Here is a 22,712-nt window from a genome sequence, read left to right on the forward strand (position 1 = left end):
TAATCTCCCACTAGCCCACATTTTGGAAATTCTCTTTCAATTGGTATTGAAGTTAGATTCTTTTCAATCAGCATTGGCTCATATTGAATGTAGTGCGATGTTTGTTCCTCTTGACCATTGGTCAACAAAAAAGGTTGTTCACCATTGATTAGACATAAATTTGTGGTCTTACAAATTAGAATGGTTTTTCCCTATGCTCGTCAGAAAATTGGTCATACTACCATTAGTCAATGCTGTGAGACTTCATCAAATAACAATCATTTCAACAATTATGATAGTCCATTTTAACACATTGATTAGGTTTTGTGAAGTATAAAATCCACATTTTTAAGTTCAATAGATTGATTTTCAAAATATTCTGACTTGGCATTGAGTCATGGACAACTAGATTGCATTTACAATTGAGGGCATTCATGCACATTTTATATGTACACTGCAACGAAGTATACTATGTTTTAATATTACTCTCTTTGCATCCTCATCATGCTAAAAAATTCATCAATTTTCATTCAACTCCAATGGTCAATTGTGTTACAATTCATTTTCCATCAACAACATTAGAATTCATCAATCTATGATGCAAGGTCTTGTAATTCCCGGATTTATTTTCTTCTACTGCTCCTAAGATAGAAACAAGGAACTCCATTGGCACCAAGATTTTTTTTCCCATATATTAAAATACAATCAGCAGGATTCATTCGTTATTTCTAAGGTTGTATGATACACCCAAATTTCTTTGCCCAGCTCTGCAACTACAGTATAATGATATTCTTGTTTGATGCTCTATGTGTTCATTGGCTATAGGGTGGTAAGTTCTGGACTTGTTACATTTAATCCTCAATATTTCAAGCATCTATGTAATTACTTCATGAAGTTCATTAAGAACTATGAACCTCTATTGATAATTAAATTCATCGACCAGCCAACCTCTCTTATTATGCATAAATGGCATTTGTAGTTCCTTTGGTCGTATTACCACATAAATATTTAGCTTCCACCTACTTCATAAGGTTCTGTGTTGCCACCAATAAATACCGCACATGAACCTTGCCTTGCAAAATGCTTAAAAGTGACCACAAAATATAATATTTGTCTCAACTGATTAGTCAAGTACCATTGGTTACAAGCGATGGAAATCTACTTGTACATTCATTGCAGGATTTTAAACATTTGAAGCGCTCGCAATGTATTGCAGGTCACAACAATACAATCTAATATTTCTAGTTGTGGCTATATAATCATCATGGCAACTTGCTTCTCCGTCATACTCTTTACAACGATATCCTCAACTTCCTCATTAACAAAACATGCTTGCAATATATGATCTTCTACCAGATAATATAACACATAAATCTACTAAAAGGATCTAAGTTTTGGAACGGTCCTTCACCTTTCTGCCAGTGAAATTTCTAGAGTGATTTGGTAAGCGTCTAGAATCTAGATACTCCCCAATGCCATTATATAATTTTGATTTGGCAAATCTGCAATATGAAACCATGAATTTGAATAGTCATTACTATAGTTCAAAAAATCAATAATATCTCACAGGGCTCACAAGTCCTCATGGGTCAGAAGTAACTCATAGAATAACTCACAAATTGGACAGAAAATATAAGCCGATGTTGAAATAAGGCAATCTTTCCGCTACAAATATCCTTTGAATTCTTAAGCATAAGCATTGGCCAATCAAATATAGCCTTAGTATTTTTAATGGATATGTATGAACACTGTTTGTACAAATAATGTACCCAGCATATTCAATGATGACCAGTCAAATTTGCATTTGGATTTCTTGGGATACAACCCTTTCGTTGGAAAGAGTTGCAAGAAGAATGTCCAGATGCTCTAAATGTTGTGCTGGTGTTTTATCCAAACGCAGGACATCAGAAAAAAAATAAAAAATTGTTAAGAAACTTACTGAATACTCTATTCATCAATGCTTGCAAAGTTGGAGGAGCATAGAAGAGGAAGACATCACTCAGAAATAATAGTGTTCCTGATAAATCTGTAAAGTTGTTTTCTTTAGGTCCTGGAGTTGAAATGGAATCCAATAATAACCTCATATAGAGTTAAAACTTACAAAATACTTGGACCCAATGTAATTCATCCACTAAAGCATCAATCTTGGGTATTGGAAACTTGTTTCTTATTGAATTTGATTCATGTTGTGGAATAATACAAAGATGATACGACCCATCCTTTTCTTTGGTCAAGGCTTATCAATGTGGCATTGGTGTTCTTACCAAGAACGACAATATGCATTAGTTGGTGTGAGTTTTCCACACTCCATTGATTACATGCACAAAATTCTGGTTTAAACTGTGTATGCTATTTTGCTCGACGTTCCGGATCACACTCAGTGGTCCAACATCATTTTCCTCTTCCTGATGATAGACCACCGAGTGTGATCCAAAACATGGAGCCAAAAAGTATACACAGTTTAAGCCAGAAACTTGCGCATCTCAAATAAAACTCCAACACGAGTCACACTATCTATTCACTAGAAATACCCATCATATCTATAGAAAAGAAACATTGTAAAACTCTTTGTAGGTGCAAATTCAATTACACACTCCACTACACTACAAGGGGAAGCCTATTCCATGATTATGTATAATTTATTAGAACTTGTGGGTTTTAGATTGTAAATCAGAGGGTCTACATCTAATGAACCATAAAAAAGAGCCCATTCTTCAAGATTTTATACATATAGGTATTAATCTATAGTCTAGATCTCCTTTGGAATTTGGATTTCACTGTATACTCGTGGAGTCATGAGCCCCTTGCTTTAAGAGAAAAGATTTCTCCAAGTGGTTGGTGGATTAAGCCCCTGGTGCGTACAATTATTAGACATAGACAATAACATCCACTACTCAAAAAGCTATAATATTAAAAATGTCCATGAGGGTATGACCAGACATTCTAAACTCTACATATGTACAACTCTAGTGCATCATATCTTTCTGTGGCATAGGACTTGTACGGGAAATATTTCAGGCCAAGCTTACAAACCGACTTCTTTAGCCATTCAAAGCATTTTACACTTACTTGGATTTTCTGACAGATAACGTTTTGTAAACTTGATAACTCATACTTTCTCTCTTTGTTTGGCCTGTCAAATTTGCACCCCCTTTCCAAAAGTACAACCTTTTTACTAACAGCTTCTAGATGGATCAGTCCTTTTGCAGACAGAAACATAACTTTTCTTCAATCTGCAATTCAAACATCTTTATCTCAGCTTGAAGTTTTGCACACACATCGTAGATATGGATTTCCAAAGAATGTCTTTTGCGAATTTGGCCTTTGACTTTAAAAAAATTGAATTCTTCTATAGCCTTCCATTGTCATATCTTTCTAAAAAGATGAACACGATAGAACCTGTCTCAATTTTGATCTACTCTTTGGTTTAGTGCATCGAAAACTAACTAATATTCCCTCTAAGATTTAGAGAAACCTACCTATGTCCATGTATGAATTGTCCCATCCAAGTGGTACAAGGCACCATTTAACTTCTCATCTAGATCATAAATATAACGTACCTTGAAGCTAGCCTCATCTAAAGGTTAAATGAACTTTGCTGCGGGTTGGCAATCATGGAGAAGTAGATACCTTATTCCCCATGATTTATCTCCTTTTCCCCCTAAGAGATCTGAGGGCAATGCACCTAAGGGTTCAGCTCTACATACATGTACCTTCACCTTCAAACTCCTCTCACAAAAAATTTTAGGTGACTCTTTGATCATGCACTCATACTTATTCCTTCACACCCCCAACATTTTGAAGCATACTTGAGAACCAATGGAAAAAGAACAAATTTCAATAATAACAACATTGAATGTGTGATCTGTGAAGCTTTTTCAGTAATGAAATTGTTAGTAAAATATCTTACTGGGACAGAAATTGGAGATGATGAACATGATAAAGATGCTAGTTGATGTTTACCCAATTCGTGTGAAGATTGTGTGCAGCTACAACTTACACTAAATGTGAAGCCAATAGTAAATCAAATATACTTTTCTTTGCAGTAAATTTGGAGACTGAAATTTTTAACTAAGCTGTTTTTCCATTTTGCCCCTGATTCCTGAAGAATTTTTTAGATAAGAATTTTTTAGATTTTCTAACTTTATTCTACAGTTATTTTCACCATAGAATAAGAATTTTATTTAATTGTGTATATCGGTAGGAAACTTCTAAAAAACCATTTATGTATATCTGCAAAAGAAGTATTGCATTTGAGGGCAATTTTCTCAAATAAATATATACATAGATATGACCCATTAAAGAGAAATAATTTCAAGTTTATTGTTGTAGATAAGTGATTTGTCATCATACTGTGAAAAGAATGGTGAATTGTTCTAGGCGATCTAGCAATGCACTCAAACCTTAAATGCTTCGATGGAGCTTTGTATTGATTGGAAGCAACATAATATTATTTATATTTATAGTATATTTTTAATTTTTTATAAGTTGATTTCAAATATTTATTTGTAGTAGCTGTCTACCCAGCATACCTAAAATCCAGTAATTTTTTGCCATCCCCAGGCAAACGTACAGGTAGAGAAAACCTTAGGAAAACAACTTTATCTCCTAAAATATAATTTAGTTTGACTGAATAAAATAAAACCTGTAGCTAAAAGTGTGTGATGGATTTGTCTAAAACAACACCAAAGCTATTCTATTTCAATCATATTTCTTGAAAATGTCTATCTTAATCATGATCAAGAAAACGAATCTGTTCCCAGCATATTATATAATGTGTTGCTTGAAATGCAAGTAATTTTGGAACCATTAAAACTAAACACCTAATCAATATTAGAAAAATTATAGATTCTGGAAAACTGAAAAACTAAAATGGTTTGATCCAAACTCAAAAGCATTTGATTCAAGATAAAGAAGGAAATATGAAAAGATAAAATAGCAGAAAATAGTTTATAAACTCAAACAAGAATCAGGAAAAAATCAGCAAGAAATTATTAAATTAATCCAGATTATCGCTAAAAACAATTTATTACAGCTTCTAACTACCTTGCAGGAAAGCCACAGGATACAAGAATTGAGTCAACATATAAAATACTACAAATGAAAACACTGTTTTCCATTAAACAGGGCAGCCTAGATGTATTCCCAAAAGCAGAAATCCAGAGAGGAAAAAAAAACATACTGAGAAGAAAATATTGAAAGCAAGGCAAATATTTCTTACATTTCTTTGAACTTATCAAGCTTGGATTGATTTTCTGCCCCATTGGGTTCACTTTCTGTTTTAGACACAGCATTTTGTTTTAACACACAGTTGTCCTGCTGAGTATGGCCATTCGATGTATTCATGTTCTCAGGTTCTCCTCTTTGTCTCTTTGAAACTCGTTCTTCCATAGCATTCTCCCTTCCAGCGGGCAAAGAATTTTGAATATCTTTCCCCACATGACTTGTAGAACCATTCCCACCCAGCTGATTTTTACCATTGGAAACTGTATGATTTCTAGTCTTTTGCAATGTGTCTAAAGGCGAGTAACTATTCCTTTTCCGAATAATCTCACCAGAAGGAAAAGCACTTAATGTGTTTCCATTTGTACTACCATTCCTGCAACTTTCCTCACTTGTTTCAAAACAGGACTCTGAAACCCTGTTGACTGAAGACGACGAAGACAGCAATTGCTTTCCATTAGTAGACCAACCATTGGATTCAGGATTTTGTCTATACATCAATCGTTCCTCTTTCTCACTAGAAAAGGAAACATCTGGGTAACTCCTCTCAGATGGTTTTCTTACAGATGTTTCACTTTCACTTTCTTCGCCCATTCCAGTAACATCAATCTTAGATGTGCCATTGCCGTTTTCAACAGCACCATTACTCCCAAGCTGAGAACCAGCAAACTCCAAATTTACAAACTTCATTTGTGATTTTCGATGCACTTTTGAGAAACCACCAGCTGGAATGTCTCTTGAAGAATGTCTTCCAACAGATGAATTTGATATTGAAGATGACTTTTGTTTAAAAGAAACATCTTCAACATTTCCATCTGAATTCGAAGCATGTGTTGCATTACAAGATATTGTTTCCTTGGCTCGTTTTGGTCTTAGATTGCTCCGAAGAAAGAACAAAATATATACTTTTTCTGATAACACAGCCTGTATAGTGGCTGCAGAAACATGAGCATCGTTACAGCAATACCAGCGGGCATTTGCATCCTGCATATAACATAAGAATCAGGATGCACTATTTCAGACATACAGAAATCAGTTGACAAAGAATCAGCAAAATGCAATATACCAAGGTTTTGTCTTATTTGAACACTAGTCATCAACAATTATGCATGATCACACGGTAACATACCTTGACATATGCATAATAATGCCCAGAGTCCTGCAAACAGCCTGAATGTACAATGGTACCAAATAGACTATACTCTGGCCGTGAGTCCTGTTTGTTTAACATCCAGTATTTTAATTCCTCTGTATAATTCACAATAACTAGGATAAATTTCATAAAATGTAGGATAAAACAAAGTATTCGTGGTCAATGACATTTTTCAATAAAATGTAGGAGAGAAGGCAATCAATTCACTGAATAAGAAAGAAAAATATAAAACACTGCTGATAGGATAAGCATTAAACAGTTCTAATGTAGAGTTCACAACCAACAAATGCAATAAACAGCTTAGAACAGAAGTTTGTCCCCAGCTGATAACTCCCTGCCTGTGCAACCTACTAGAAAATATTTATAACAAAACGATAGAAAACCAAACCATGACTTAAAAAATAATGATTAGTATATTTTTAGAATGAGACGAGGCTGCTTGGTATTTCTTTATTTTTCTTGAACACATGTTAAGAACTAAAGATACCCATAAACAATCAAGCTTAGTGTAAAACTTCAGACTAAACTACCTATATGGTAAGCACCATCAAAAAATTGCAAGGTCATCCTAAGATTAAGGAACTATGCTACTGGCCTTTAAAAATTTAAGAATCATAACAGCAAACCAAGGGTTCTGATTCTCAATATCATATCCAGTAAGCTTTAAAAAGAAACAAATAATTGCATAACCAAATTTTATAATAAAATACTCAGTTTGCTTCCTAGCTCTTCATCTTCAGAGCACTTTCAGGTTTATTTGCCATCTCCATGGACTTAAGTCCATGACAGATTAGCACTTTGTTTTTCAGGTGGGTTGCTTCTTGACTCTCCTTCGACAACAACAGTATTCATTATCAGAAACTAAAAAGCTTCTCTTTATATAAATTTCCTAACCCTTAATACGGACTCTACAAAGCTTAGTTTAGGTTTAGCATAACTAATCCTTAGACTTCTCAACATTTTCATGATATACTAATGGCTAATCCTGCTTTCCCAAGACCAAACGAATCAATTTTGAAAGTTCAAAACTTGTAAAGAACTGCTTAAAAAACCAATGCTCTAATTCTGCCACTATTGAACAAATAGAGTGGCAACTGACATAATGTCTAAAGTATCAACCCCAGATACATCCAATCTCCATAAATCAATCTGATTTACATGGCAGCAATCACAGGTCAATGAATGTACTACATCCAATTTTTTAAAAAAACTAAGTTAATGGTTAAGGTTTGAGTTCAGGTATGACAATTAGGGTAATGCCGGTATGGCAGAAAAAAATTGGCAGTGTATGGTTTGGGTGTAACCATACAAAAAAATATAAAATATCATTAAATACAAATTTTAGCCTAAAAAACAGGAATTAAAATCAGGTAACCACATTTATACATGTTTTACATTGTTTTGATGTCCAATTTAGGGTTTAGGGTTAGGTTTTCAGGTTGACTGCTAAACCTACAAAGAACCAAAAAGATTAAAAGAATTGTAGAGGTGAAAAAAAATTAAAACAAGCTTTGCCTATATCCAGACTAAACTGGACCCAAACCCAAACTCAGAGCAAACCAAACCCTGATACAGGAGTTTCATAGCGAACCAATAACAGAGTAAATTAGCATTGGCAGATAATATTTTTCCTCCTTCAATGCCCTTATTGTGTAAAGGGTGACTTCCGCAGCCATGATAGGTTTCACAGGAATGAAATTTATCTTGAAGTCAAATTTAAGCTTCAACTCCCTGCTATATGAAAGCTACAAATTTTGAAAGTATTTCACTTTTATACAAGCTGCTGCAACATACAATTTTACTCTACATTGGTATGAAATCGTCCTCTCAAAATTTTAACAAAGAAGCATAAATAAAACGTTTGCTAGATTATGCAAATGGTACACTACATGACATAGGAGAAAATAAAAATCAGTCCACATCTAGCAGGTAAGTCATTACCACAGTAGGCATAGCTGATCCAAATAATTATGTATTTGAAACATTGATTGAAATGATCAGACTTGATAGTCTGTATGACTACTTCAGTATTCTGAACATTTTGGAACCTATAATAGTTGTATGACTACTTCAGTATTCAGTATTGATAGTCTGTATGACTACTTCAGTATAAAAACGGGTGCAGAAAAGCCCAAGGATGACCGGAGCATTTTGATACCTATAATAGTTGTTGTCACAATCTACATGACTTACTCAACAGGTGCCAAATGAGCAGGCATGTTCCATATATGCTGAATTTGTTAAGCAAAGCAAGAATTATACAGGCTGAATCAAAACATTCCAATCCACCCAACATAAAACAAAACTGCAAACTTGAGCATCAAAGGTTTCCCCTTTAATCTATAAGTAAGAATTGGCATTTGAAGTCTCCAACTGATTCAGTTGCTCAACTATCCATATCAATATACCCATTGGGCTTGTGTACTCTTCAATTGTAATCATAGGACACATGCAGAGCCATTGTTATCTAGAGACTTGCACCCAACCCTAGTACTCAATGCATCTCCCAAATCCAAAACACAACCCCATCTCAAGATACATAGATGCTCAATGAAGTTTATGTGAATCTCCGTAAATCTCTAATAAGCATACCTTGGAAAATGGAAAACTTACTATAGAGGTTTCTTACATATTTCATACAAATTACACTGCAATTTCCTAAAGTGCTGATATGTGGTTGATAAAAGCTAAAAGAACTAATGAAATACAGTTCTAGAGTTGTAGTTTCTATTTTTTCCATACAGGAATGCAAGTTTTCTTGTATCAAAAAAAATTCTTATCAAATATAAGAGGTAATAGCATCATAAAGAGAAACAATACGAAGACTGAAGATGTGTACATGTGCTAAAGTTCTATTAACAAGTTTGAAAATGGCATACTAGGACCCATCCTCATCTCCCATACTAGTTCTAGCCCTAATCATCTAGTAAGGTGTGATGTTTGAGCAAGTATTCTTAACAAGGCAAGCTTGTTAACCCTTGTACAAGTGTTGCAAACGTCCCACAATGCTATTGAACACTCCACTAAAATAAATGGCCTATAAATATGTTGGAGTAAAGAAAACATTCGTAGAAGCAGAAATATAACCAACTTGGTCTGTACATAGTATGCTCTCTTCCCTCCCAGTTTTCAATGTGTTTGAAGATTTCCCTGTACTACCTGCCAAATGGGATTCACTTTAATCCTTGTTGGTTTGGTCTGGGAGTGATTCACAATGTTAGGCTTTTTCTAGCTCTCAATATCTTTGGCTGCCTGCCTTTTCTTCTGTGTGGATGTTAGGATTTTGTCTTATGTGTGTTGAGAAAAAAATGGTTGGAGTGGGATATTAAATAAAAAGAGAAATAGCAATCCTATTGGGTTGGGGATGAAAGTGATCTTGTTTTTTACCCAAATCTAGCCAGAGGGTAATGGGGATTGCTCTGGGTGGTATGTGATTATAAACTATATTCATAATGTTGGTTCTTCCAAGGCATCCTTTGCCTGGCTATCCTTAGGTAGTAGGTTCTATGTGATGCTAATCTTATTCTTGAAAGCATCTTGATCTACAAATGATAAATTACAGCAGACTATCAAAAGTGAGTTGATTGAAGAATGTGCAAATAAAAGTCTTGCGCAAGTTTTATCCTACTTCAAATCTAGAGAATAGCTTACAACACATCAACTGTTTAATTTTCTGTAATCTCAACTTGGTAAAACAAATATAAAAGGCTTGAGAAAAGAATCCTGTTAAGAAAGTTTGTCTGTAGCCCCATTATGCTTATGCTTCCACCCAATGTCCATATGGCTACGAATTGGAAGGAAGTGTCATATTCTTAACCCACAGAGTTTTCCTTTCTTTATCAGTTCTGCCTGCTTCTCATTAGCTTCTCCAATGGAATGTCAAGGAAAAAGATCAGCCAATGTGGGTGAAGGCTCAAAGTACCATACACATATCTAAACTGTCAAAAAGAAGAAGAATTCTGAAAATATCATAAGAGAGAGCAAATCAAGAAAATGAAAACCTACTAATTTCAGGATTACACCCATTCTTGAATCATTGGGTGTTGTGGATGATTTGAAGCTCAAATAGCTATTTGATGGAGGAGTCCTTTTGAATGAAAAACATCAGAATGAAAGCTGACCGAGCCTTCGAACTTTGAAGAAGAGCTCAAATTGGTGGCATCGAGGATGAAAAATTACTTCCATGAACTTCCATCAATTTATTCACAACACATCGCTTTACAATATTGGTGAGAAGCATGGTCAGTTGACTGTGTCCTGTGTGCCAGGAATGACCCTTGCCAATTGATCTTCAGAACAGGATAAAGGTTGCTCATATGATTAGTGTGCCAGCAGTTCTCTTTAGTACAAGCTATAAAATGGTTATCTAGGAAAACATGAACCAGCTCAAATTAGTGCCACTATTAACCTTGCATTAAATGTGGAAGCTTTAGAAGACAAAAGCAAGAGAGAAAATTATATATGAAAGGAACTTGATGCCAACTCTGATAGATTGAAGGTTGATTACAAAAAACATGAGAAGTATGATGATGAACGTTGTTTAACAGAAGTGCTAGTTGAGTTGAACTTTGAAGAAGACCCAGTTCAAGGCCCAATTAATGAACTATCCTAAAAACTGACCCCACTAAGGAGGTGAGTGGTGTGTCATCCTAAGAGGTTTTTGTGCACGGAATTGCCATACTGGTGGTCTAGATTCCTTAGCATGAATCAAGTCTGAGGAGTTAAAGTAGGAAGGTTAACAGTCACACTTTGGCTTTTGTCACCCCTTCAACGTGTCCTAGGTGGGCAGATGAGTTACATTGTGATGATGTTGTCCAAATTTTAGCGAAACTACAATATGCAGGGGTGACCATATGAGCTTCATCCTGCAGGCATATTCAGTTTACTTTGTATCATTGGCATGTTTTTTCCCTGCAGAAGTAGGTGAGATGTTAAGGACCTGTATGATTGTACTCTTCAGTCTAAATAGTATAGTTTTTATAAGTCCCTCTCCTGAATCGAATGCATAGTGAAAGATGTAATTCTGCGGAGGTATAATTTATGTATACCAGTTCAAAACATTGAATATGTAGTATGGTGTAGAGGGCAATTTGTAGACAGAAGTGAAGGCTAAATGAAAAAGACACTGTTACTTCAATCTTCTCCTATAGATTTCTTGCTGTTATGTAAATTTTCTTGAAGATGAAATCTCTCAGATCAAGCTTGATCCTACAGATTCAGGTACTTTTGTGCTGTATAAACAAAGCGGTAGATCTGTTTTGATGGTTCATTCTATTTAAAAAAAAAAAAGGACTATTAGTATACCTGGATGGTTCTAGCCATATAGTTAGCAAGTTCCAAGTGTTCCTCAAAGATAATATTGCGATCTATCTTGCCACCAAATACATCTTCAAATCTCTGTCCAAAATAAATTTGGCAAGACAATTAGATTTACTAGTGAGCCAAGCACACAGCTAATATTTTCTTCAAAAAAAATTGTAAAGAAAGATACACACATTAAAAAATAAATCAGTTTTTATACCTTCAGCTGAATTACAAGTACATTTGGAGCTTGAATAATGGACAACTGCTTGCGAGCTGCTGACAACTTTTTGCATCTGTATTGTAAAATCCAATTAGCAAGATCTTAACATAATGCAGAAGTTGCAGCTGGCCTTTCTATCATCAATCGCATTAAAAGACTTCAACGATTTTACAAACTGAATTAGAAAGGACTAAATCCAATTTTATTATCACTTTCTAAAGTCGAAATAAAATTGGCACCATAAATCATCAATTTAAAATTGAATGCCTATCTTGTGCACTCGAGTGTAAAATTCTTAATGGTTTCAGTTTTAAGATTGAACTGCTTGCAGTGTATCAATTTGGGAGGCTTCTGGATCTTAAATTTCTCACAGTTGGAACAAGAAAGCATGCAAAAATTCTCAAAAAAGTTGCAGTATATTAATGTGGGAGGTCTCTAGATTTTGAATTTCTCACACAGACTGATCCAGAAAGCTCACCCAAATTCTCAAAGATTATCAGCTCAGTAGCTTCAATTGAAGGATTATAATCCACTTTGGGAAATAATATGTTTTGAATTTTTTTTATCTCTGCCAAGTTTAAGCTTAATTGACAATAGACATAGCAAATAGCCAATACTCTTTAACAAGCTGTTTGGAAAGGTGTCTCAACCTTGCTCCTAATGTTGTGTATATGAAAAATGTGGTTCTCAGACTATAAAATACAAAAACTCAATGTTGGGCCATCTGCATTTGAAATGTAAAATCACATCAGACATAGAAAAGGCTTGTAAGAGGGAGTTCCACTTGTTCACCAACTTATGATGTAAGTTATGGCAGAGAAAATAAGACATCTTTGAATGTAGATAATGAAGCCAGAATATAACACCTGATTTGGTGAGTGGTTTATGACACACTTATGACAAGTGGAAGGAATATGCTTGTTTTGGCTTGTGAACTCATCATGGCATTCTAAAGTGCCACTTTTTTAGGTAACTGTAGGTCATGGTAAGTTAGGGGAGTCAATGGGCAGAGTTTTGTAATCTTTCTCTGCTATTTTAGGAGTTGGGTTGTTTGTGGGCAGAGTTTTGCAATCTTTTTCTGTCAATTTTGATGGCAAACGATGGCTGCCAGGTTGATGTAACAAGCAATGTAATTACACTTTTTTGATTAATAGAAACTTTTCCACTTCAGTGATTTACCGAGCAAAAAAAAATAATAAGCTGGGATACTTTGGAGTGTGGGGTTTTTATCCCAAAAGAGTTCTCCCCGCATACACCTATGTTGTGGTAAGATTTTTCTTATGTTTTATAAGTGCTTCTCCTTTTGTAATAGTAAAGACCTTAAATTTGCACAATACTCTCCTCTATAATTAGTTTAGTGAACATTCTGCATACCCTCCTTTCATTTGATATCAAACCCTAATCAGCTCTCATTTTAGCTGCTAGATAGAGGGTATTTTGAACTAATCTTTCTTTGTGTTGAAGCTTGCACAAAAAGATTTGATCTTATTGTAGGAAGAAAAGGCAAGCACATCCAAAATAGAAATGGAAAAGTTATCAGGTGCAAACTTTGAGCTTTGGAAGCTCAAAATGTAGGATATGCTCATGGATATAGATATGTGGGCTATAATATCCAAATCCAAACCCACCACCATATCACAAGAAGACTATGACAAAATGGATAGAGAAACTAAGTGTCTCTTTAGACTTTGTTTGGCTAATTCAGCATTGTTGAACGCATATGAAAGAGAAGACTGCAACACTTATTTTCAAGAAATGTCGTAAATCCTCAAGATGGAAGATGGTGGCTCTGTGCCTGAAGACCTAAATGATTTTAACATGGTTGTTACCCGATTACACTCCATTGAAGTAAAAATGGAGGATGGTTGCTTGACTTTGTTGTGTTCTTTGTCAAATTCATAGGACTACCTTCTTATGGCTATTGAGAGCATTAACAGCAAGCGAAAAATAAATGAGGTGGTGGCATCATTGCTTTTTGAAAAGATGTGAACAAAAACTTTTGAATCTACTACGGAGGCTCTACTTGCTTGTGGTAGACAGAAAGAAAAAGGCAAGAACGAAGACATGGAACAAGAAAAGTCTAGATCTAAATCCTCTGGTAAGTCCCAGCAAAATGTTGGAACTGCAGCAAGACTCGCCATTACAGAAGAGACTTTGAGAAGAATAAAAACAAAAAAGTGATTTGGATAATGAGTCTAAAAAGTCCTCCACGATGATGGTGATGCCTATGTTGCAGCTTTGGCTACACGTGCATCAGAAGTTGTGTGGCTGATTGACTTTATCATACCTTTTCACATGACCTCACATCAAGGTTGGTAAACAAAATATGAAGAATAAGATGGTGGGAAGGAGTACCTTGGAGACGATTCTCATCTAAAGATTGTTAATCGTGGAAGAGTCTTAATTTTATTCTCAAATGGAAGAGCAAAAAGGATCAATGGTGTATTGCATATTATTGGTTTGGCATAAAAGCTACCTTTTTAAGTGAATTGAATGATTTGTGTGTGCAAATTATTTTCTCATGAGAAGGGTGCAAGCTGCTGATTGAAGAAATTGTGCATACTAAGGGTGTTCAAATAGGCACTTGGTTTTAGCTGGATGCATGTACAATTCAATGCAATAGTTTTTTTACTCCTACAAAGAAAAGATCTAACTAATCTTCACCTCCACCATTGAAACCAACAATGAAAATAGGTGTTGTATCCGCTTCTGACGGTCATGCTTTCAGGGTACTAGGGGTGCTCATGCTTTGAAGATTAATCTTCCTACAAATAAAACTATACAAGGGTGTTCATGCTTTGTTGATTAAGCTTCCTACAAATAAAACTATGTTATGGCACTAGAGGATTGGTTATGCAGGTAAGAAGGGTCTAAGGGCCTTAAAAAACAAAATTCTTGTTCAGGGGGCTAACTAATTTCAACCTTGCATTTGATTTTTGCAAACATTGTGCTTCTAGAAAACAAAGTGTTCATTTTTATTCTAGTTCTCGTTTATCTTTTATGGTATTAGACTTAAATTACATTGTGATTTTTTGCCCTATTAATGTTCTTTTGATTTCAAAATCTATTTATTATGTTTCATTCATTTGACTAGTGACTACAAAGAAGAACATAGCTATATTTCCTCAAAAGCAAGTCTAAAGTCTTTAATCCTTATAAAGCTGTTGTAAAGAATTAAACTGGTAAAAAGATTAAAATTTTGAAGACTAATAATGGCAATGAGTTTTTATTCAGAAAATTTTGACAAGTTATAAAAGGATCATGGAATAGAAAGACATACAACAACTCAAACCATCTCTCACTAGAATGGATTCTTAGAAACAAGAGACAAAATGTTTATGGAGAGAGTTGGGAATATACTTAGCGGGGCTAACTTGGAACAGAAGTTTTGGGCAGAAGCAGTTACTATAGGTTGTTAACCTAGTAAAAAGGTCTTTTACATCAGCTCTTGTTGATAAGACACTTGTGGAGGTGTATCTAGGAAAAAATTTAATTGCGGCATCTTAATAATTTTTTATTGTGAAGCATTGGACCTAAGCAAGAGAAATAAAAGTTCAAGAACATGAATGTACAATGTATCTTCATCAATTATGGTATCGCTTTGAAAGGGTACAAGCTTTAGAATCATGTGGTCAATAGAGTTTTGTATAATAAAAGTGTAATTTTTCAAAAAGTTAATCCTTCTATTATATTGCAACTAAAAAAGAATGAAGATAAAGATGTGTTTTGATTACCCCCAAAGACCAAGAAAGTTGAACGAGCAGCCCACAAAGGATCTAAAGAGTTGAAGACCTTAAATCAAAAAAAATTGAAGACGAAGAACCTTAACCTCAACTCTTAAGGAGCTCCACTCAGCACATACTATCAAACAATTATAATTCTCTCAATTGCAGATGTTTGTTTTTATTAATGACACTAATGAACCTAGGACAATAAAAAAAAGGTTATGATTGATGCAAGTCATGAAAAGTAGCCATGAATGAGAAAATTGTTGTGTTAAAGAAAATGACGCATGGGACCTAATATCTTTACTTAATGGACATAAACATGTTGGATGTAAATGGTGTTCAAAAAAAAATGGTTCAAATGGTAGTGTTGAGAAGTAAAGGTCAGATTGATTGTAAAGGGATATTCTCAAGCTAGGGGAATTGATTATGATGACATTTTCTCCACAATTCCCAAGCTGACATCCATTATGTTTGTAGTATCTATTGCAGCAATATTTGATCTTCAGGGTGAATAGATGGATGTCAAAAGGTTTTCCTTCATGGTGTTTTGGAGGAAGAGATTTATATGTATAGTCAAAGTACTACATTGAAAAAGGTAAATAAAATTTGTAAGTTAGAAAAACAATCTCCTAAGATGTGGTACAAAAAGTTTAATATATTTATGTTGTGATTGGGATTTTTGAGGTTCAAATCAAATCATTGCATCGTAATTGCTTCTTTATTATTGCATTATATGTTGATGATATGTTGCTGTTTTTTTTGGTGATGGAAATAATATAGTTTGTAAATTGAAGTTTCAACTTTAAACACGGTTTGAGATAGACTTAGGGCAGTCAGTTTCATCTTGGAGATGAAGACTATAAGAGATGGAGCTAACAAAAAGCTTTGGTTGGACCAAAGTATGTGAACTCAATGTTAGAAAGATTTAGCATGTCAACTTCCAAACCTTTCTATGTTCTTATTTCGATGGAGACTAAGTTATCGATTGAGCAGTGTCTGACTTCTCGTAGTGAGATGGAGGATATAGTCAAAGTACCTTATTCTAGTGTTGTTGGGAGCTTAATGTGTACTCTGGTCTTTACAAGACCAGACCAGACACTACCCAAGCTATGGGAGTTCTCTGTTAAAGTTTGGATCAGATTAGATATGTGAGTAGTTTTTTTTTTTAATACTTGGTTCTCACCAAACTATATGACAATGAACTCTTGAGTGCAGGTTGCTGTACATGTGAAGGGAACACAACTTAATGCATAACGTATTTGAGAGTCTTCTGAATGAAGAAGATAGATACCTAAAGGCTTGCACTTTCGATTACTGTACTTGCCTATTAAAATCAAACTGCACCATGATATATACCTTACGGTATAGGCATGTCAATGGACAGACATGCCTCTACGTATGTAGAGGCATGTCAACGAATAGACATGCCTCCACGTACGTGGAGACATGTCGCTTCATTGAGATGTCTCTATACCGAAAGTCATGCAAGACAACAATTCTCCTAATCGTTAGTTATTACTGTTATCTGCAAGTAATGATTCTCATAATCGTCTTTGAAGGGAGATCGACTAAAGTTGATATACACAGCGATAAATATATATCGAACTATTTAATGTGGAGAATAGATTTATATTGATCACTTCATTTGATCAATATAATCGATACTTATATAGATATGGTGCTCATATTCGAAGTTGTATAAACAATGATAAATATAAATTATGTATATATAAATATTCATATATATAATAATAATAGGAACACTTATTATTATTACATATATTAATATGTATATATTCATATCAACAATAATTAGCATTACTTATACATATGAGACTACTCCGACCGAAGCTATAAAACATCAACATTCTGATCCGTTTCATAGCTAATCCCGAATTAGTACAATGGGATGCAATTAGGGGGGTCTTTAGTAATTTGCATTGTACCTTCAAGTACTCCATTTGTTTTCATTCTACGAGAGACTAACACTCAATGAATATTTGTGGATTTGTCAATTTACATTGAACTAGAGATGTTGACAATAGTAGATCCACCTATGAATATGTTTTCACTATGTTGATGGTGCTATCAATTGGATAAGTGGCAGGTTGTTGTAGTTTTCTCAACTATAGAAGCAAGTACATGGAAGCTACTCATGTTTGTAAGGATGGCTTAAGCGATTGTGTTTGGATGTGGGGCCAAGTCCAAGAACTACTATAGTTCTATGCGACAATCAAATCGTACTAAGTCAAGCAAAGAACACAACCTTTCATGTGAGGACAAAGCATATCGCTGTCAACTACCATTTTGTTCATGACATAGTTGAGAATGGTAGGGTGATGTTGAAGAGATTTGACATTTTGTAGAAATATCATAGACATGTTGATGAAGCCAATGAGCACAGAAAAGTTTAGGTGGTACTATGAGTCTATGAACCTCTCAACCCATGGAAATTAACTCAAGTATTGGAACTCCCTTTACTCTTACAAGGTGTTCAACAAAGTGGAGATTGTTAGGAAAAGTGTCTCAACCTTGCTCCTAATATTAAGTATATGAATAATGCAACTTTCAAACTAGAAAACACAAAAAACTCAATTTTTAAGCTACAACCTTTGTTTATGGGCAAAAATAGAATTCTGCATTGTTGGCCTTGCTTCTAGGGATGTTTCTTGCATAGATCTTTTTCTGAGATCTGCAAATTGAATGAGGTACCCTAACTGGATCTCAGCTATTCAAAGATGGGGGAAACTTGTCTCCCTGTTAACAAAACTATTTAATATGGTTGGAAAGGAGGCCTTACATAGGAAAAGATTGGAATTTTTTTTGCAAAACAAGTTGCTAGACTTTGAGAAGGCTTATGACAGGATTGAATGGACCTTTATTTTAAACATGTTAAAAACCTTTGCCCCCCAAATTTTTTAAGTGGTTAATGTCTTATTCAAAGATTCTTCTACTTAGGTTGACATAAATGGATCAACTCTCATACCATCCTCTTGCAGAGATCTATTAGACAAGGATGTCCTCTAACTCTAGCCTTCTTTGTTTTGGTTGTTCATGCCTTGTATGATGTTTTGAGGACCAATCTCAGCTCTCCTCCTGTCCATGATATCACTTTGCCTACTGAGGAGGTTTAGATTAATGCCGAGTTTGCGGATGACACTGCACTTATAGATACATGAATACAATTTCTCCAATGTGATGAACAGATTGAACATCTTTTATTTGGCCTTTGGGTCTAAAATTTATTCCAGTAAGTTGTCTTTCCTCAACTGGGACCCTACCCCTCCTGACTAGATAAAAAATAAAGACAGGCAGTGGTTTCGGCCTGATAAAGTTGTGAAGTATCTTGGGATTCCATTTGCTATCTCCCCTTCTCTGAAGCATATGTGTGATTGTTTATATCAAAAGATTGAAGAAAAGCACCATAGATGGCAAACCCATCTCCTGTCTGTTGTTGCCAAGATACAAATAGTGCAAAAAGTGATATCTTCTCACTTTGTATGTTTTCCTTCAGTTTGGTTATTTGCCAACTATCATTTTCAAAAATTACAAAAAATTCTAAGGGATTTTCTCTAGTCTATGAGAAAGGAAATAAAAAATTGCATGCAATTAAATAAAAAATTGTATGCAGTTAATTGTGTTAAAATAATATTAATATCTTCTAAAATGGTCATCTTCTATTTTTAGCAATCATCTTAGTTGTCGACTTATTTAGCTATTTAGCTTATTAGTCGACTTATTTAGCTTGTTAAGTTAGCTTTTTATTATTTAGCCTTTTAAGCTTTTTAGCTTATTTGATTTCACTTTAACGACTAGTTCTATTTATAGAACATCATCTTGTAACCTCTATATATATGTGTGTATATCGTTTAATGTAATTATCCAATTATTGAATCATTCATTCAATTTATTTTTCATGGTATCAGAGCATGGAAATTAAAAAATTTGAAAGTTTTTGTTATTAAAATTTTTTGAAGTTTTTATTGAAGAGATTTTTTTAAACTATTTTTTTTTAAAAAAGAGCAGGTTCTTTTTCTCTTCCTGGGCGGAAATTATTTTTTTTGCAGGTTGAAAATTTTCCTAGGGTTTCTGCAATTTTCAACTAGGGTTTTGACCCTTCAATTCAAGTCGAAATTTTGTTCTGGTTGCAAATTCTTGGTGGGTTTTTCGAGACCTCAACTGGGTCATTGTCAAATTTTTTTGAGTGCATCATTTTCCATACCTCAATTTTTGAGCCGTCGGATCTGTATTCTGATTTTAGATTCTTGGTGGGTTTTTCAAGAGCTTTTCTGGGTTGGTCTCAGATTTTTTTGGGTGCCTCGTTTTTCATGCCTCCAATTTTGTGCCAACAAATTTGCCTTGGAATTTAAAAACAGTCCGCGATTTTGACTAATTCTATGGACGTCAAGAATTTTGGTGTCTTCTGGGCGTTGTTTATGCTGTACATCTGACCTAGGTTTTCTACCCCTATTTTTTTTTCTTTTTTTCGGAAAAAAAATCATCTAAATATTTCTGCTTTTTTTACAAAAAAAATCAGAGATACTTTTTTAATTTTTGCAAAAAAAAAAAAAATCATTATTTTCAAGAAAAATTTCAGGTTTTAAGTTTGCAGAAAATTTTAATTTCTAGGTTTCTTCCAAACCTCATAATTCACGCCTTGGAATTCGTGCCGAAATTCTCCTCCAGGTTTCAGTTTTTTCAACAGTTGCTTCTATTCTGATTTTTTTTAAATCAAATTCTTTTGTCTCTTGCTTTCACTTAGTTGACCTCAATCAACCTCGATTTCCATGATGGCATCTTTGACCAACATCATGTTGGAACACAGCCAGAAGTTCAGTGGCCTCAACTACAACACCTGGAAACAGCACATGTTATCGATATTTGAATATCATTGCCTTAATCAGATTGTTCTTGGCAAGATTCCTCGTCCTACAACAGTAGGTGAAGATTAAGACAAACATGATACGAAGAATCAAGAGGTTGTCATGCTCATCAAACTCTCAATCACAGATGATCAACTCCCTCAGGTGCCTTCAGGTAAAACGGCTAAAGAGATCTGGGATCTTTTGAAGGATCTTCATGAAACGTCCGACAAGTGCCGAGCTTTCTTTCTGAAGAATATGTTGTTTTCTATCATGATGGATGAGAAATCTTCTATCCAAGCACATCTCACGAAGATCAAAGAGATCCGTGACCAATTGGAAGCTACAGGCCGAACCATGGTGGAAGAGGATATGGTAGTGATCACACTAAAAAGCCTTCCTAGATCGTACGAGCATTTCATTGATACTCTCAATATCTCATCTACTAGTGTTGATCTAAAGTTTCCTGATCTCTGCAACAGTTTGGAAGCAACGCTAGTTCGTCCACTGAACAGGCCTTCACAGTTATAGTTTTGGATAAGAACAAGGGTAAAGGTTAGTCCTTCCAGCAGAAGGGGCAAGGTCAATATTCGCAATCTTCAAAGAAGAAAAGTGTACAATGTAACTATTGTCACCAGTTTGGCCATATGAAGAAATATAGCAGGAAATTGTTGGCATCTGTGCAATCTAAGCTGGGAGGGTCTCAAGAACAGGAGCAGGCTCAAGTTGCAGAGCATTCTGGAGAGGAGTCAACCTTCTATGCTTTGTGATAGGCAAATTTCGTGTTTGGTTGGTTTTCACCATTTTTTCCTCAAAAATTGTTCGCATGGTTTAGAATTTTTTCCTTAAAAATTATTATCTGTCATCCCCAAAGCTTGCGTGGGATTTCTAGGTTTTCACGATTTTTTCTTCAAAAATTGTTTGTTAGTTTTTATGATTTTTTCCTCAAAAATCATCTGTAATACGCGAAGTTCGCGTGGGATTTGTGATTCGCAAAGTTCTCTAGTTTTGATCAATTTTTCTCCTCAAAAATTGTGCTTTGTTGCAATCAGTTTTGGGTCGCACTGTCAAGGCGAACATCTGCAACCATGGTATCGTGCAATTTGTTTGGGAGTTGCTGGAGCAAATAGTGCTCAGTACTCTTCTACAAAAGGGTTTGCTGATTTTTTCCTCAAAATCATGGTTTAAGGTTTCAATAATTCGCGTGTGAAGGCTACATTAGATTGGATGGCTTTTGGTACTCTTGGTCATTTACATTCTGCAGATCCTAGGAGGGCCTCTGTAGCAGCAGAGTGTTCTTTGCATTTGTGATCAAACACCTACAGTGTCTTTTGTAGGGTATTGAAGGGAGGCTGTTAAAATAATATTAATATCTTCTATAATGGTCATCTTCTATTTTTAGCATTCATCTTAGTTGTCAACTTAGTTAGCTATTTAGCTTTTTAGTCGACTTATTTAGCTATTTAGCTTTTTAGTCGACTTATTTAGCTTGTTAAGTTAGCTTTTTATTATTTAGCCTTTTAAGCTATATTTAGCTTTTTAAGCTTTTTAGTTTCTTATTTGATTTCACTTTAATGACTAGTTCTATTTATAGAACATCGTCTTGTAACCTCTATATATACGTATATCGTTCAATGTAATTATCTGATTATTGAATCATTCATTCAATTTATTTTTCAAATTGGTCATGATGTTGTTTGCCTAAGGATTTGGATGGATAGGAATTAAAGGATCTTAGGATACAAGGCATAGCTTCAGCTGCTTAATATATTATTAATTCTGGATTATTAAGGCTTGTAAAGGGTTAAACAATGGAAGGTGTTGATTAGAAACAATCTTGCTTTGTCTAAGCTTAAGGCAGGCAAATCCTAGAGACCCATGCACTTTTATTATTACCTTTTCGGTGATTTTGAGAATAATATTTTTGGATCAATTGTCTTTAACAGTATCTGGAAGGCTTGGAGGGAGGTTAAACACTTATTGGGCAATCAGATTGATTTAAAATCTTGCTATGATCGCAGTTCATTAGCTGCTCTGCTAAAATCTGGACAAAAAATGGTATTTCTGATTTTACGAATATCATTGCCTCTGGTTTTCTTAAATCTTGGGAGACTCTTAAACAAGAATTTGATAACTCTGAGTCTCAGGAAAGAAAACATTCTATGTTGTCTATTGCTTTAAATAAATTTGGCTTCCCATTGAAGATAAAAGGGATGTCAGTCCTGCTATCTAGGGTCAATTGA

The 22,712-nt window shown here is 34.7% G+C and overlaps 1 protein-coding gene across 3 annotated transcripts in view; it reads right to left on the bottom strand.

Moving 5' to 3' along the window:
• LOC131069723 (ubiquitin carboxyl-terminal hydrolase 25) overlaps nucleotides 1-22,712 on the bottom strand; it is a 53,972-nt gene that overhangs the window by 11,507 nt on the left and 19,753 nt on the right. For all 3 annotated transcript variants that reach the window (XM_058005258.2, XM_058005256.2, XM_058005257.2), the window contains exons 3-6: nucleotides 11,877-11,952; nucleotides 11,660-11,752; nucleotides 6,332-6,418; nucleotides 5,201-6,186 (exon numbers count right to left, since the gene is read on the bottom strand). In XM_058005258.2, coding sequence (XP_057861241.2) covers nucleotides 5,201-6,186; nucleotides 6,332-6,418; nucleotides 11,660-11,752; nucleotides 11,877-11,952 — 1,242 coding nt within the window. The remainder of the gene's footprint in view (nucleotides 1-5,200; nucleotides 6,187-6,331; nucleotides 6,419-11,659; nucleotides 11,753-11,876; nucleotides 11,953-22,712) is intronic.

The sequence above is a fragment of the Cryptomeria japonica genome, chromosome 11, assembly GCF_030272615.1.
Source record: "Cryptomeria japonica chromosome 11, Sugi_1.0, whole genome shotgun sequence".
Taxonomy (NCBI): domain Eukaryota; kingdom Viridiplantae; phylum Streptophyta; class Pinopsida; order Cupressales; family Cupressaceae; genus Cryptomeria; species Cryptomeria japonica.